This window comes from Podarcis cretensis (assembly GCF_951804945.1).
Source record: "Podarcis cretensis genome assembly, chromosome: 11".
In the NCBI taxonomy this organism is placed as follows: Eukaryota; Metazoa; Chordata; class Lepidosauria; order Squamata; family Lacertidae; genus Podarcis; species Podarcis cretensis.
The window spans coordinates 29,459,303-29,476,249 of NC_137180.1; the positions used below are offsets into that span (position 1 = coordinate 29,459,303).

The following is a 16,947-nucleotide window of genomic DNA, read 5'->3' on the forward strand; positions in this document are numbered from 1 at the left end:
TACTGAGTGCAAATGAAAATCCATCCCATACAAACATTATCATGACACATGGAGGCTGAGAACCTAATTCTGGGAAATGTGATCGCTGCCTGCAAAGTGCTGGTTGCAACCAAGTGCATAACTGAAAGCTGAGGGCATTCTTTGTCTTGCATGATCAGACTTCAAGAACACAGGGGCAATTACGCATGCACTCCTAAGGCAATGGGAATATTACAGCTTTAACCGAACCTACTGGTGATTTAACTACTGCTTGCAAGACCTGCCTTGTTTGATTTTAATAGTCATCTAGCCTCCACATGCAATCCCACTTTAGAGGATCACCCAGCAGCTGCTTTTTCTTACTGACAAAAAGAATATATGGAAAGTCACACAAGTGCAGGGTTAATATCCTGCATAAAAAAACTGAACAAATAAGGAAAGAAGTGTGATAATTCCAACATGTTTTGAATAATACACTTTGGGAGATCAGCTACTACTCTTCCCCTGTTAAAATTCAAAAGAAGGCAGGAAATAACCTTTCCCTACAAAGACGCAGGTGGCGCTGTGGGTTAAAGCCTCAGCGCCTAGGACTTGCCGATCGAAAGGTCGGCGGTTTGAATCCCTGCGGCGGGGTGCGCTCCCGCTGCTCGGTGCCAGCGCCTGCCAACCTAGCAGTTCGAAAGGACCTCCGGGTGCAAGTAGATAAATAGGGACCGCTTACCAGCGGGAAGGTAAACGGCGTTTCCGTGTGCGGCTCTGGCTCTGGCCAGAGCAGCGATGTCACGCTGGCCACGTGACCCGGAAGTGTCTCCGGACAGTGCTGGCCCCTGGCCTCTTAAGTGAGATGGGCGCACAACCCCAGAGTCTGTCAAGACTGGCCCGTACGGGCAGGGGTACCTTTACCTTTACCTTTACAAAGACTTCCAGGAGATTGGCATTGGTTGATGAAGGTAAGTGGTACTCAGATTGCCCTGGGACTATCACATGTCATTTCCTGTCATTCAGATAGATTATGCTTGATATTATTAAAATATCAGTGCCCTTCATTTTTTCATGACTGGTGGTACAACCCTTGTTCTTCATGCTCTTTGTATTTTATTCTTTTAAAAAATCTATTATCTTTGAAGATAACGAAAAGAACTTTTTTGAAAGCATGTAATTCAGAAGAGCAAATATATAATATTTTTAGATGGTTTGGAATCATCCAGAAGACGAGGACAGATTGAGGTATGCCCTTAGCTACTTGGTCATTATGAATTCAGCTATGTCTTCATCCAGATAAGTTGTAAAATAAAATAAAAACCCCATGCAAAGCAAATACTCTACTGCTGAGCTGCAAGCCTTCCCCATAAAGGGGAACTGGAGACTGGAGAAAAGGAGGAGTATGGGAGTGTCAGCTAGGCAAGTAACCACACACACAACTACAGACAAAACATTAAACTTATCCAAACATTCCAAACGTTGTATCAAGGGGGGGAAATACATAAATGAACAATGAGTCCTTGTTACACACTTTGGAAAGAATATATCAATAAATGCCAAGCATAAAGGATTGATTACATAAGCAGACTTGCAAAGTTAACAACAGCCTTCTTTAAACCTTGGAGGGAGTCAATGACATGATATATAAAGAAAGAAAATCTGAAATATCAAGATAAGGTTCAGGATAACAAAAAGAAGTTGGTCTACGTTCTGATGAGGAATTAATGAAAGAAATCAAGGGAAACAGTTGATCATAAAATTTATCTCCAGTAATGCTGCCTCTGAGCACTATACCATCTTGTGCTAGTTCGTCTACAAGTGTAACCTTCTAAACCCTATTGTACCAGTTTCCCAAAGTTAGCAAATGATCCCTTCTCCATAAGAAGGCAATCTCCATCAAGCTGCTACAAGGAAATGGATTATTAATGCCTTAAATTTCTTTCTTTGCTCCTTGAAATAAGGTCAAGCCTGCAATATTCAGAATTTTAGAAATCATGTGGAACACACTGTCCCAAAACCAAATGGGTTATTATGTTAAATTGACTTGCTTTAGGGCAATGTAGTTTTCATCAACTCCTCCCCCAAAGATGTCCCGTATGTCATTGAAATTAAATAAGGTATTCCTTTGAATAAACTTCAGAAGTTCCCATGACGTCAGTTCTGGGGCTCAGTAAGTGTCTGGCGTTGAAGCCCTTGCCTGTGAGTCTCTACCTGTGATCATTTGTTGTTCCTGACCAAGTAAGGCACCATTGGTAGGTTATGGACCACTGTTTGGGAAGCAGTGCCTTACTTGGTCAGGAACAACAAATGATCACAGGTAGGGACTCACAGGCAAGGGCTTCAATGCCAGACACTTACTGAGCCCCAGAGCCTGGCAAAGGACTCAACAGTGGGCCAATTTCCCACTATCCAGCAGAAGAAGTAATACTGCAATGCTACATTACCACCTCAGGTATCTCCTTCAAGGGTAAAGGGGAGGTGCATTGTTTCTGGGGCACCTTAAGAAGAGGTCTGCTGGAGCCATCTATTCAGCATCCTGTTCTCACACTTGACCAACCACACTTGCCCCATTTGTGATTCCCAGCATCTGGTATATAGAGACATATTGCCTCTGACAGTGGATATAGGACATCACTTTTTAACATTCAATATGAATTGTGTGAAATGCTTTTTAGTGTCTTGAATCTTCAAACATTCAACTTCATTGGATGGCCATGTATTCTAGTATTACAGGAGATAAAAACTTTTATTTAGCCACTTTCTTCACAGCATGCATAATTTTATACACTCTCATCTCCCTCCCCATCCCTTACTCACCATTTTTCTAAACTAAAGAGCCTGAAATGTAGTTGCTTCAAACCCTTGATTGTTTTGGTTGCCCTTTTCTGAAACTTTTCCAGTTCTACATGCTTTTTGCAGTGACGCAGCCAGAACTGTACACAATATTCTGTGTGTGGTCTCACTATAGATGACATTAAGATGTTGGCAGATTTATTTTCAATCCCTTTCCTAATGATCCCTAACATGGAAACCACTACTTTTCCACAGTAGTTGTTAGGACTGGGGAATATATTGGTTTGGAGTTCGCATTGCGATAACTGTTTCATAATATTTGACCTGGCAATATATCACGACATGTATGAAGGCTGAGTGATATCTGGTTTTTAACATCGCAATACATCACCAGCTAAACATTGCAATCTACCACAATGTCCAAAATAAGAATGAAACAATGCAGAGGCGAACAGGACAATGTCCTGACAACTGCTACTACTTAGGGATGACGCTATTATCAATCGCCACACGGTCACTTTCATCAGGAGGCAAGCCAAAATGCATCCAGGCAGGTTTGTTTGGGGCTTCAAGCAAGGGATCTGAGTGCTTTGGCTAATCGTACTGAGATGGAACTTCCTTCAACTGAGGGCAGAAGAGAAGCTACGGGCGGCTTCGCCGGCTCTTACTGAGCAGACTCCGAGGGGAGCTGCGCATGCTCACTGTTGACCCAGCGTATTATCTCGCTGACGCCTCGGCGCGCTCTCTCTCGATCCGGACTTGACAGCGACTTCTCTGAGCGCAGGAAGCGGGTGGGCGGGCAGGAAGGAAGCCCCTCCCCTGCCTTCCTTTTGTCCCTTAGTTCGATTGCGCGTGGGTTGTGTGTGACGTCATTCCCCCGGGCCCGGAAGTGGAACTCTCGAAATTCGCCTCTCGTCTGTGGAGCTGAGGGGAAAGGAAAGGGCGGGAAAAAAGGGGAAGGCAAAGCAAGGAAACGAGGGCGGGACAACCCTCCCTCCCCCCCATTACAAAACAGTGAGGCGAGAAGCGGCGGCGCGTCTCCCGGTAACAAGCCTTGGCCACGCCCCCTCCCCTCCCCTCCACCGGGAAGGGCGGCAGCAGGTACGTTGCAGCCGTTGCGCCGAGGTTTGCGCGCGCCAACGGCCGCCCCTCCCCCCCCCCGCTTGAGGAGAATGGCAGAGGCTCACCTCACCCCCTCCTTCAGGTGTTGTGCGTGTGTCCGTGTGTGAAAGAGAGAGGACTGAGGGGTGGAGGCGGCGGAGGGGAAGCCGCCTCCCTTCCGCCGCGGGCTGCGTGGCCTTCAGCCGCGAGGGTGCGAGCTGCGCCTGACCACAGGCGGCGGGGGCACCGTCCTCTTCCCTACCCGCCTCTGAGGTGGCGGGAGCTCGCGTGTCCCCCTCGGGCGGAGCGCCGCTGCCTTTGAGCGGTAGCTGCCCTCGCTCTTGTTCTTCCTCCTGGTTGGCTGGTGCGACCAGGAAGTACAAGGTGGCCGCCGCGTCAGAAATCACAGGAGTCCCTTTTCCTTTCAAGCTGCTTCGCCCACGTTGTTTCCTGGCTCTGGCGCTCTGCTCTGGGGGCGGGGAGAATTGGGCTTGTCGCTCAGAGAAAAAAGATCGCCAGGACCTTGGCCCCGGGAAGAGGGAGGGAGAGGGATGGCAGGAGCCTGTCACTGGCCTCTTTTAAAAAATGTGTTCCTCTTCACATTTGGCATATAGTCCGTGTTTGCTGCTCAGCCGAGTGCCTTAAATGTATGCATAACAATCAGGATCTCGCTGCGCTGTGATGTTTTGCTGTTGTCACTTTTACCAGGCAGCAGCTGGAGTCCCCACACTATATCCTTCCCCCATGGGAATTCCTTTTTTCACCTGACAGTATGTAAATGCTGAGTCAACTTTTATTTCTTTTCCCAAACTTGGCTTGCATGTAAAAACATAAATAATTGTCGTATAAATGAAATTAAAACGTTCACCTGGTACGTTTCTGATTGCTAGATTAGTCGCTTGAGCTCTGTCCAAATTTTTCTAGCTGTTTCGGGTAGGTTATGTAGTATTGCTTAGCAACATGTGAGTTGCAGGTCTTTTGTGTTTCCCACAGTCTTGACTTTTTCTGGGGGGGGGGTGGCAAAGAGTGCTAGCTTTTGGAAAGGTTGTGGCCAGAAATGTAGAGGCATTGCAAAGCTGACTTAAAAGGTTAGAGACTTGAAACAGGAGTCTGAGCAACAAATAACAGTCCTGTAGAATATAAGGGGGGGGGGTTGTATGCCAGGGCTGTGAGGGTATTTTTCACAGATGTCTGGACTTGCCACAGAAAATTGAGGCTGAGAAATGTACTCAGGCAAGCTTGCATAAAATAAGTGCTGCACTTGGTCATTGTTGTTTTTGCATACACACACACACCCTTCATTATATCAGATTTCAGACTGGTGTGCAGCATAAACGCAAAACTCACAAGAAATGAGATCAACGTTTTAAACAGTCTGGACCATGCTAGATTAAATCAGTAAAATTAAATAAATTATTTGCAAGGTTGAGGTATTAATATCAGTATTTACTAGCAGCTGTTACCTTTTAATATATTGCTGCCTACTGCTTCTGAGCTCCCTCACCCAAGTTCATTGCATTTACATTGTTTGATGTCAAAGAGTTTGTATACATGCTTAACTGCTGTCTGTTGAGAGGGAATGTGAAGATATTATTAACTAAAATAGTGCAGATACTTGAAAGCAAGTCAGGTATTTATAATGGTCAACTGACTAATAAGATAAAATAAAAAGTATAAAATATAAAATCACAGTTGCATTAAAAGCAAGCTAATATTAACTGTTTTGTGGTGTATTTTTCTGACCCCATTAAGAAAACTGCAAGAAAACTGCCCTGGGTTAGAGGAATAAGGTTTCTTCTAATCTATTGGCACACAACACATTTTCTTAACCTTTCCCTGACCTATGACAAAACAATTGGGTGTTTTACTACCCCAATCTGCTAACATTGACTGATGTAGTAAACACACACCCCAAGGACAAAATTCATTTTATGCTACAAATGGTTTTTTGTTTCCAGAAGGAAAATGGTATGTGGTTAGTGGCTGAAATTTAGGGACCTAAAGGTGAGAATTTCTGCCAGTATCCTAGAAGAAATACCCTGTAAGGTAAAGGTAAAGGTACCCCTGCCCGTACGGGCCAGTCTTGACAGACTCTGGGGTTGTGCGCCCATCTCACTTAAGAGGCCAGGGGCCAGCGCTGTCCGGAGACACTTCCAGGTCACGTGGCCAGCGTGACATCGCTGCTCTGGCGAGCCAGAGCCGCACACGGAAACGCCGTTTACCTTCCCGCTGGTAAGCGGTCCCTATTTATCTACTTGCACCCGGAGGTGCTTTCGAACTGCTAGGTTGGCAGGCGCTGGGACCGAGCAGCGGGAGCGCACCCCGCCGCAGGGATTCGAACCGCCGACCTTTCGATCGGCAAGCCCTAGGCGCTGAGGCTTTAACCCACAGCGCCACCTGCGTCCCAGGTGAAAGGTGTGCTGTGGGAGGCCCACAAATTGGATGAATGAGAAAGAATTTAAAGGTTGGAAAAGGAGCTGATATAGTTGAGACAAAAATGTGGAAGGCTAGGGTGCAAATTCTGAAGCTAATGTTGATCATCATGATCCTGCTCTGCTATAGGATCTCAAGCTTTAGCTAACCAAGTGTTGAGGCCTAGCACAGTCAGCTGTGGCCAGAAGGGGAGAGCCCTACAGCTTTGTGTCACGGATATTGTGGGCCTGGAGATGGACAGAGTCAAGGAAGAGTGGGAGTGTGTAAAAGATGGAAAAATAAGGTTAGAAGAAAGTGGCTGTAAATGGAAATTCATATTGGATATTTCCAGTCTTACAGAAGAAGCTGGCAAAAGTTGCGGGATGAATGCAGGTTTAAAGGGTGAGCAAGATTAAGGATATGAGCTGGGGATTACTTCAGGAAGAGAATCGAAACCCTGCAGACTTGGGCCTAGGTATATATGCATGGCATCACAATCATTCCTATTCGGTTAAGACATTGCTCTTAGAGCACAGGCACATTCTGTTCCATTGGAAGGTGCCGTCCTGCTCAGCTTGCAGATAGTATTGTATCTTTTTCTCAATTAAAAAAAGTATTTTAGCTTTTATAAAGCGGCTCAAAGAACTTTTGGATAAAACAGATTATCAAGATTGCTTCCAGTCTGGATTGTGACTTGGGTTAGGCATAAAAACTTTCTTGATCACCTTTGGTTATGTTCTGTGCCAGAAGATGAATAAAGGAAATGTGACCCTATTTTCTTGAATCTTCAACTGACTCTAGTATCCTTCTAGACCATCTTGATGGGAAGGGAATTGGAGTACAGTGTTGATGTGTATCTGCTCATTCCTGCAGATAGGACTCAGAAGGTGGCTGCTGGGGAATGGCTGCTGTTCCCCTTGGTTTATGGGGTTTGGCATGGTTAAGGTTAAGTTTTGTGCCCATGCTACAAGAAAAGGTCTAGAGATTTGAATACAATCTCATCATGATGCTTATGACACCCAGCTCTCTCTCTAATTTTCACTTGATTCTAAAGAGGCAGTTGGTAGATGTGAAAGCCTGGAAAAGGTGGAGTAAGCTGCATCTTAATCTAGACAAAACAGAAGTACTACTGGTGGTGAGACCATCTGATTTCAGTTTGGATTTACAGACTCTCTTGGAAATTGCAATTTCTACAAAATGCTACATCTAGGTTACTGATGGTTGCTAGGTGCTTTAATTGCCATATAGTGGATTTCCCATGACTTATGTTAGCTGGTAGTTTGTTTCAGGGTTCAATTCAAGGTACTGGTATTAAACTTTAAAGCAAAACATCTTGGGACTTGGGACATCTTTCCCCTTATGTTACTTTCAGCATGCTTTGATCATCATCTGAGGCCTACAGTGGTACCTCGGGTTACAGACGCTTCAGGTTACAGACACCACTAACCCAGTAATAATAATAATAATAATAATAATAATAATAATAATAATAATAATATTTTATTTATACCCCGCCCTCCCCAGCCAAGGCCAGGCTCAGAGCGGCTTACAAGCAATAATAAAAACAAGATGAATGATTACAACTTAAAAACAAAAATAAAATACAACATTAAAATAATGGAACATTAAAATATTAAAATGTAGCCTCATCGCAGGAGGAGAAGGAAAAGAAAAAAGAAAGAGAGGGAGAGAGGGAATCAAATTGGCTCCAAGCCAAAGGCCAGGCGGAACAACTCTGTCTTACAGGCCCTGCGGAAAGAAATCAGATCCTGCAGGGCCCTGGTCTCATGAGGCAGAGCGTTCCACCAGACCGGAGCCAGAGTTGAAAAGGCCCTGGCTCTGGTTGAAGCCAATCTAACTTCCTTAGGGCCTGGGACCACTAGGGTGTTGTTATTTATGGACCTTGAGGCTCTCCGTGGGGCATACCAGGAGAGGCGGTCCCGTAGGTACGAGGGTCCTAGGCCGTGAAGGGCTTTAAAGGTCAAAAGCAGCACCTTAAATCTGACCCTGTACTCCACTGGGAGCCAGTGCAGCTTGAAAAGCACTGGGTGAATATGCTCCCATGGCAGAGACCCCATGAGGAGCCTCGCTGCAGCATTCCGTTCCCGCTGGAGTTTCTGGGACAGCTTCAAGGGCAGCCCCGCGTAGAGCGAATTACAGTAGTCAAGCCTGGAGATGACCGTTGCATGGATCACTGTGGCCAGGTCGGGGCGGGAAAGGTAAGGGACCAACTGCTTGATGCGGCGAAGGTGGAAAAATAGTACCTCGGGTTAAGAACTTTGCTTCAGGATAAGAACAGAAATCGTGCTCCGGTGGCAGCAGAAAGGCCCTGTTAGCTAAAGTGGTGCTTTCAGGTTAAGAACGGACCTCCAGAATGAATTAAGTTCTTAACCCGAGGTACTATTTCTGGGTTAGCGGAGTCTGTAACCTGAAGTGTATGCAACCTGAAGTGTATGTAACCCGAGGTACCACTGTACAGCTAATGACAACCAGAGCTTGGTTATTCTTTTAGGTGGTGCCTATCCTGTGAAATGCCTTGCCAAACAGTTTGTGCCAAGTCCTGTCACTGTATGTTTTCAAGCTGCTGGTAAAGGCCTGGCTGTTGAAAATGACCTTTGGCTGATCATTTTCCTGTTTGTGCTTTGCTGTGTTGGAATTATTACTGTGTTTTTTGTTGCGATGGTTTCTGTAATTGGTTTTAACTTGAGGATTGTTTCATATTAGAAATACTGTTCTGTTGTTTTTTGTTTTGGCTATTTTAGAGACTGCAAGGTAGAGTACCTTAGGTGAGATACAATAAATTCAATTAAATACAGTTTTACACTGCTGATCATTTTCAAGAAACATTCTGAAGTGGAACCAAACTGACTGCAAATTCTGAACTTTCTTTAATTTTTCAGCTCATCCTCCCAAGATTGATGCATGTTCCCTCCATTATTTTAATCTGGCTGAGAATTTGGATAAGCATGGCACAGCTTCAACAGGGAGGTCCTGATGAAAAAGAGAAGACTACAGCATTAAAGGGTACAAATTAATTTGGAACTTCTCCTCCATAGGCACTCCGTAGACTTTGCTCTGATGAACTATAATTGTGTGATTAGTGAAACAGGTGAGCAAGTGCAAATGAGTGCAACCCACATTCTCAGCTGTTATACATTTCTTACCACTGCCTGTCTAGGTTTCTTTTTTCTTTCTCTGGAAAAGGAAGCCAATACACACAGTGGGAATGCTGTTACCTGTATACAGAGATGTGAACAACACCCCCCCTAGTCTTTCCTGCCAAATCCGGAAATGGAAAAACTGGAAAATCTGGGGAAACTAAAATACAATGTTGTATACAATATTCTATTTTCCAAATGATGAGTAAAATATTTCTTTAAAACAGTGTTTTAAATAATATTGTTACACCCAGTTCACATTGCTGCAAAACTCTTAGAGCCTAGATTCAGTGGTGTGCATTGTAGTCAGGCATATCCAGAGATGAAGTGAGATGGCACAAAGGTATTTGGGGCATATTAGATGTGAAATGGGATCTCTACAAGGTGCCAGGTTGAAGCAGGGACCTTGATGCACTTGGTGGCACCTTGTTAATGTGGACATCAGAATAATACTGCAGACAGATGTCTGCTGAAAAAGTAATGAGTGGTATTCAACAAAGTTTTACTCAGAGTAGACCAAATGAAACTAATTGACCGTAGTCATGTTTATTAATTCCAGTGGGTCTGTTCTGAGCAAAACTTAGCTAACTGTCACCCAGAGTATCTAAGCTTACAATAATGCCATAACAAAACTGGTTTCAGATTATAATAGCATGGAGAAATGTGAGAAGGGGGGTGGGAATATGTGTCCTTCCTTGCATGAGCAAAGTTCTCTAGATCCAATTTCTTGACTTGTGATATTACCCATGTTAATATAGGTTCTCTACATGAACATCTGGAGTAAATGGATGCACATCCTGACACTGACAATGTATGTGTCATTGTGGACGCATTTTATCAATGAATCCAAGTCATATTGAACATCTTTTACTTTAGTCAGTATGGGACCAATATGCTCCATGTTTCCTGTTACATATGCTATGGAAATGAAAAGTGTGTGGGCCATGCTGACATGCGATAGTAAAAAGCAAATGCTTTTCTCTCCCTCCCTGCCCCAAATATCTTAAGTTACAAATAAGCCACACTCATGATTGCATAGCGTACGTGAAACTCTATGCTTCAGCACTGGTGCAAAAAGCAAAGCAAAACTAATGGAAACAAAACAGTACAGAGTGATTGGCTATTGCTTAAACCTCATCCTTTGCAACTCCACTGTCACCTATCAATCACAGTATTGTGACTGGTAATATCTGATAATACAACTATACAGAAGGCACCAGCCAAAGTGTGACTGCAGAAATTGCTCAGTGCTTTCCAACAACCTGGTCAAAGCCTTCTCCCCAAGTGAATGCTGAAACACACTCCTAGGAAGAGCCCACTGTGTTCCCACCCACATTAGATGCTTCCATGGCCCACTGTGTATAAGAACAGCAAATAATAACTTAGTGTATGGGTTCAGCATGCAGACCTCTGGTTTATTCATGTGGGCCTTCTACTTACTAAGTGGGCTGCGTTTTTTTCCCATTTTGGTGTGTAGGACTAACACTTGGTTTGATGATCAGATCTGAGCTAAGCCATCAACCCCTGCTACATTACTAACTTCACATGTTTCTCTTTGCTCTGACAATCTCCTTCCAGATTAGTGGTTATGCCAACAATACTTTCCACTGGCATAAATTCACTATGTTCCATGTGCTTTCCACAGCAAAGCAGAATTTTATAGTGACTGATCCTTTTTCTTCCCAGTACGGATTAGTTTGGGGTAGCATCACTCTGTAAATAGGAGTGAGGAAACCTCTGCTGCTTCCCCCCCAAAATAACAGATTCCTCAGAAAAATTTCAGATGTGTTACCATATGCCCTTTGGCAATGTAGAAGACTGTACTGCCTTGATTTTGAAATTACAAGAATAGTAGAAATGAAAAGTTGGACAGTTTCTAAGTAAGTTTCATTCTAAAGTACTTCATTGTTGTCTCTGGCAGCCTTCACATTGCTTCAGTTACTCTTGCATTATCACTCCCTCCAGTAGCAAACTTTGTGGTTGAGTGTTGGCAGATATGGAGCCAAAATGAGTCAACTGAGAAAGAAGAGGGAGGTAACAACTGATCTTTGGGGAAAACCTGAAGTTGGGCATGATGATACACTGCAACACTTTGCTGCTGGTTCCTCTTGTTATGATAAAATGATCTATGTATGTAGAAACCTGTCGTTGGGATGGATTAATAATTGTCCAGCTAAATCTAATATCTGTTATTCAAAGGAGTACTGAACTCCAAATAAAAACTTGTTCAATGTATTCTAGAATACTTTTTTTTTAAAGACACTTAAAAAAGAAGAAGGGCGAGTAATTAAGTGAATTTGCAGTCTACAGAAAGACAAATTTCTTCCCCACCCTTTTTCAGATTTGTTGTCTAGAATAGACTTGGATGAACTGATGAAAAAAGATGAGCCACCTCTTGAGTTTCCTGATACACTTGAAGGATTCGAATATGCTTTTAATGAAAGTAAGTAATGAATGTTGTAAGAACTCATTTAGAAGTGATTGAATATTAATATTTCCCCCCAGAACTTTGATTCATAGCTTGCTGTTTGAGTCTGATTTCTTTGTACAACTGTTTTAAACAATGCAACTAAAGTAATAGTCTCAAATATTCAAATACATCCTGTTTTCATCTGATCACAAATAACATATTTTATGTTACTGTAGTTTTTCCTTGGGCCATTCTAAACATAGGAACACAGTTGCTCAGAATGGTAGTGGTGCCTCATTGAAAATTTCTGTTCAATTTTTTCCAAGCCAATGGTTCCCAAGCTTTTTCAGGCCACTGCCCTCTTGGTTCTGTAAACTCATCATCAATGCCCCCTACTGAACACTATCAAAAGCCTTATTCAGAATAGTGGTTTTCACAACCCATTAAGAAAGATAATAACACAATAAAAGCAATACAGTAACAAGTAATTTCACATTTACTCAAAATTCTAATTCACTAAAATTGATTAACTTGATTTAGTGATATCAACTTTCCCAAGTGATAGTCATTTGCACACCGAGCGCCTAAGTAATCTCATTAGCCCCCAGGGGGTGGTAGCGCCCACTTTGGGAAACACTTTTCTAACAAGTTAGTTTGTAGGTAGCCTGCTTAACTTCTGTGTTTGTTGTTGTTCTTATATATTTATACCCCACATTTTTCCATGATGGACTCTAGGTGACTTACATTTAAAATAAGAACAGCTGAAAACATAGTGGGGGAAATAATAACAAATCCATCATCATCATCTTCTTAATTCTTTACTATATATTACTATGTAATGTATTATTATGCAATATATTTGGAATCAGGATATTGTGCTGTCATAGCAGCTGTGATCTCAAACATAGCTCAAAGCAAATCTAGTTGATTTTAATGAGAATTGTTTCCAGAGTTGCCATGAACCTGACCTATGTCTAGCTTTGCATGCATGCAATTGCTCACTGGAAATAAATGAAGAAGCTTTTGGAAGTAATTTATTTATTTGTTTATTTTATTAAGTTTGTATATAGCCCTTTATCTGTAGATCTCAGAGTAGTCCACAACATAAAAATACAAGATAAAAACACAAAATAATAAAATAGGGGGTCCACAAATTAATATACCCCATCCCTGCACACCCTTCCACAAACACATTTAAAAGGGTATAGGATGTTAATCAGTAAAAAGCCTGGTTGAAGAACATTTTTGCTTGGTGTCTAAAGGTGTATAATGAAGGCTCCAGCTGAACCTCCCTGGGGAGAGCATTCCACAAGTTGAGAGAGTTTTTTGTTTGCAACAAAATTCTTGTGCTATTAGATGGTTGGAGTAATGGCAATTTATGCTGCTGCTTACTCTTTAAGAATACAAAGCATGTAAGTCTCAGAGTTGCCCCTGGAGGGAAAATCTTAAGTGGTTTTCATCATACTTTGTATTAGATCTCATATGGAAGCCAGATTTTTGGAACACTGTAAAAGGCAAGATTGTCACCTTAGACAAGATACATGTAGTCTTACAAGGGTTCAACTATGTTTCAGCTGCTTAAATTGAGCTGTTGTGCGGCCATGTTCAACAAGTTTATAATTTGTCCATGGTTTAAATTTACATTTAAAAGTACAAAACACACCCAATAACTGTTTACTGAATTAACCCCCCTTTTTAATTGCTTTTGTTTAGGAAACTAATTAAGGCTTTGATGTTGTCAACCGTAAGTTGCCCAACTTTGAAGTGGAATTGTGCAGTTCATGCTAGCTAGCCCAAGGGCCTGGCTCAGGAAAGTTCCTCAGCCTTAAGCCTGGGAGAATTGTATAGTCACTGAACTAATCCAAAAGACTCTTACCACACTATAAAAAGAGTCTTCTGCCTTCTGTGTAACTTATCTTTGACTTAATAGGTTGTTAAGCAGATGTCCTAATGGGCTTTTTTGGATTCCTAATGGTCAGTTAATTAGGAGACTAAAGTCTCAGACAAGCCCTAAAAGGGTAAGCCTGTGAAGCTCTGGCCTTGGCAGAAAAAGCCCCTACCATACTAGGAAACACTGCAAACCTCTAAGGCTATGTATACCAAAGGGGCCTGCCTTAAGCCTGTCCTGTTCTGTCCTTAAGCTAGTTTAAAAGCACCTCTGTATATATTTATTTTTAATCTCTGGTATTGCATCTGTTTCAGGACTTGAGATTTGATGCAGTAAGCAAGTTCCAAGAGGAAGACTGAAATGCTATACACATTTACTAGGAAATAATTGCTGTGGAACCCACTAGGTCATTTCATCATAAATATAATAAGATTCCACTACGCAGTATTAGCTTTATCTGTCATTGAAAGCCAGCAAGGAAGTACCTTTGGGGAGAGTTTAAATTACTTTTCCAAGTAGTCCACATCCAGGTGGTGTGTGTGTGCAGCTGCTTTTTGTAAAGGAAGAGAGTTAGCCTATTCTAAGATGGTAGTTAAAAATGTTTTTAATGTAACATAGTTTGGCCCTAAGCAGCAAATATATGGAGCACTTTGTATGAGGATCCAAAGTGGAAGGGAGTAAGCATAGGAAATGTGCAGTATGTAAGTTAAGTAAATTCAATGCCATTCAGGTTCAAAATTTGTATTTTGAGTTGTAGTCAGATAACAACAGGAAGTGTAAAAATGGACTATTGATGCACATCCACAAATCCAGTTCTTTCTGGGGTTAGGCCATACCAGCTGAAGCTTCTACACCTTCCATAAGCAGCCTTGTACAAAGCACATGTCTTGATATCCTTGGGGGATATTGCAAAGCAGAAATCTGACAAGAGAGCTGTAGCTTTCTCCCTAGAAATCTTAATGCTACATGTGAAATAGAAATCTGTCATAACCATTGCTATCCAGCTGACTGTCACTGAGTTGAGTGTCCTTATAAGTCATAGAAATAAAGGCTGTCTACAACCATAACATGTGGGGGTTTTTTTGGCCCTAAAACATGTGACTTGTAAAAGACAGCATACTGAAAGATGTGTATTACTCTTGACATGAAGTAGTTCCTATATTCTGAATAAGAAAACAACCCAAAACCTTGATCTTCTTAATATTGTCTCATACCTTCCAATTTTATGGGGAAAAGCTTTTCTCTAAATGTAGTCATTTATGCAACACTTAGGTTTTTAATACCCTGATGACTTTCATAGGAAGGTACTTAGAAACCAAAAGTGTCATGAAAGTGATGCTATTTGAAAGGAGTGGTTCAACTTTTACTTTTCAGCTTCTTATTTTTAGAGCAGTACAATCTCTACTGTTTCCTTTCTAGAGTGCACATTTAATAGTGTAGGTCTGATTGCTAAGATGACTTGAAATCTGAATATGAATGTATGATATAGACTTTGAGTAGAATTGTTAAGGACAAGTGAACACATCCCTGTTCCCACTGCCATCAAATTGGCATGTTTGGCTGGAATTTTTCATGTGTGCACTAATGCATTTTGACTATTGATTTTGTTTCTGTATTTGAAGGAAAGGGGCGTGTCTTATTCTGATTTGCAAAGCAATAATGAAATTTTAGTAAGTGATGTTTCAGTGATGCTTAAGAGAACTCGAAAATACACTACAATTCTTACTAGACAATATGCTGTGATTTCCTTAGGGAGAGAGGCACTTCACCAATAACCAGCCTTAAAAATGAGCATAGAAACTGAGTGTAGAATTAAAAAAATTAGAAGCCTTGGACGAAGCATAGAGTATGTTATGCCATGAAGAAAGGGATAATGTGACCTGAGATATTGGATATGAAGTTGGGGAGGATCATTCCCCCTGGAGGTTAGTAATTGGGAAAAGTACACTGAAACTGAGGTAATGACAGTGCTGAGAAAGAAAACTACTTTGATTTCTCTCTATTCACACTAGTAATTAGTATATTCACAGGCGGAGATACTGCAGATAACACAAAGTTCTCACTTATTTTGAGGCTTCAAGACTTTTCCAAGCAAATAATAAAAAAGACTTTCATGTACAAAACTGTCTTTGCTGGGGCAAAGAAAAAAATAATTAAACTTTATCTTTCCCATTAAGATAATTTCTAGTAATTTAAACCCTGCTTTTACATTCAGATATTTCAGGATTTGGAGTAATAAGTCTTAGATACTCTTTTAATAATCTTTTTTCTTTCAAATTTCATTGTGACTAAAATGTTTTTCAGAGAAAACATTTGGCAGTTTCTAGCATTTCTGCTCTCTACTATTTTTGCATTTCCTTTGATCTTTGAACTTAACTTGTAATGTATTAACCTACTTTGATATTATCAGTAATTAGGTACCATCTGAAGAGAACAGTAATGCATGAAAATAGTTATGGTTTGCACAAAGTTAATGTAATTATAGTATTCCCATATTTTGAGACTGCTTAGATTTCACCTGTACTTGTTTTCCCATTTAAATGCAGTGTGTCAGTTAAGTTACTTTTTTGTCTAGCTGCTTTACACATTTTTTAAGATACAAAGATGTAGGAAAACATTAGTATAAGCTATACACATTGCTAATTGATACAATAGCATTGTGAACATTGCCCTATAGTCTGAGATCCACAGTGTTCAATATTAGCATGGTACATGCTATTCAGATTTGGATTAGGATGGCTTCCTTAATTATCAAATCTTATATGTGAAATTCAGCTTCGGTCAAATATGTAGGAGCACTGAAAAATAAATGCTGGGGGTTTTTTGTAAAGCATTTCATTTTCTCTGGGTCTTTCTATACCTGCTGTGAATCTGATCTAGAAATGTGTGCTTATTATAGTATTGCCCATGTTCTTTGAATGTCCTCATAGAATTAGATTCTGAGAATTGGAAGGATACTCACTGTAGGGAATTTCCTGTACCCTCCTCAGCTTCTCAACCCTTCTGCAAGGTGGTTTTGTCAGATTTTCCTGATTACCCTTTGCCCAGCACTCGCTCATGTCCCATCCCAGGTCCTTCTGAAAGATCCTTCAGCTATCAGGAGTGGCTTTTCTAGAAGAGGAGGAGATGGGGAAGTCTTTTTGCTCATGGTTTTCAGCATTCAACCCATGAATACTTCTGCACAGTGAACAGTTTTATTTTTCCACAGTGAACCATTCTCTCCA

General features: G+C 41.5%; 1 protein-coding gene across 6 annotated transcripts in view; it reads left to right on the plus strand.

Moving 5' to 3' along the window:
* The first annotated feature begins 2,422 nt into the window (after positions 1–2,422).
* ARB2A (ARB2 cotranscriptional regulator A) overlaps positions 2,423–16,947 on the plus strand; it is a 214,163-nt gene continuing 199,638 nt past the window's right edge. For 2 of the 6 annotated variants that reach the window (XM_079995709.1, XM_079995710.1), the window contains exons 1-3: positions 2,426–3,855; positions 9,168–9,291; positions 11,767–11,868. In XM_079995709.1, the coding sequence (XP_079851835.1) occupies positions 9,186–9,291; positions 11,767–11,868 (208 nt within the window). In that variant the 5' untranslated portion in view covers positions 2,426–3,855; positions 9,168–9,185. Of the gene's footprint in view, positions 3,856–9,167; positions 9,377–11,766; positions 11,869–15,475; positions 15,649–16,947 lie in introns of those variants that run through there. The other 4 variants (XM_079995707.1, XM_079995706.1, XM_079995708.1 and 1 more) reach the window with 4 other exon arrangements.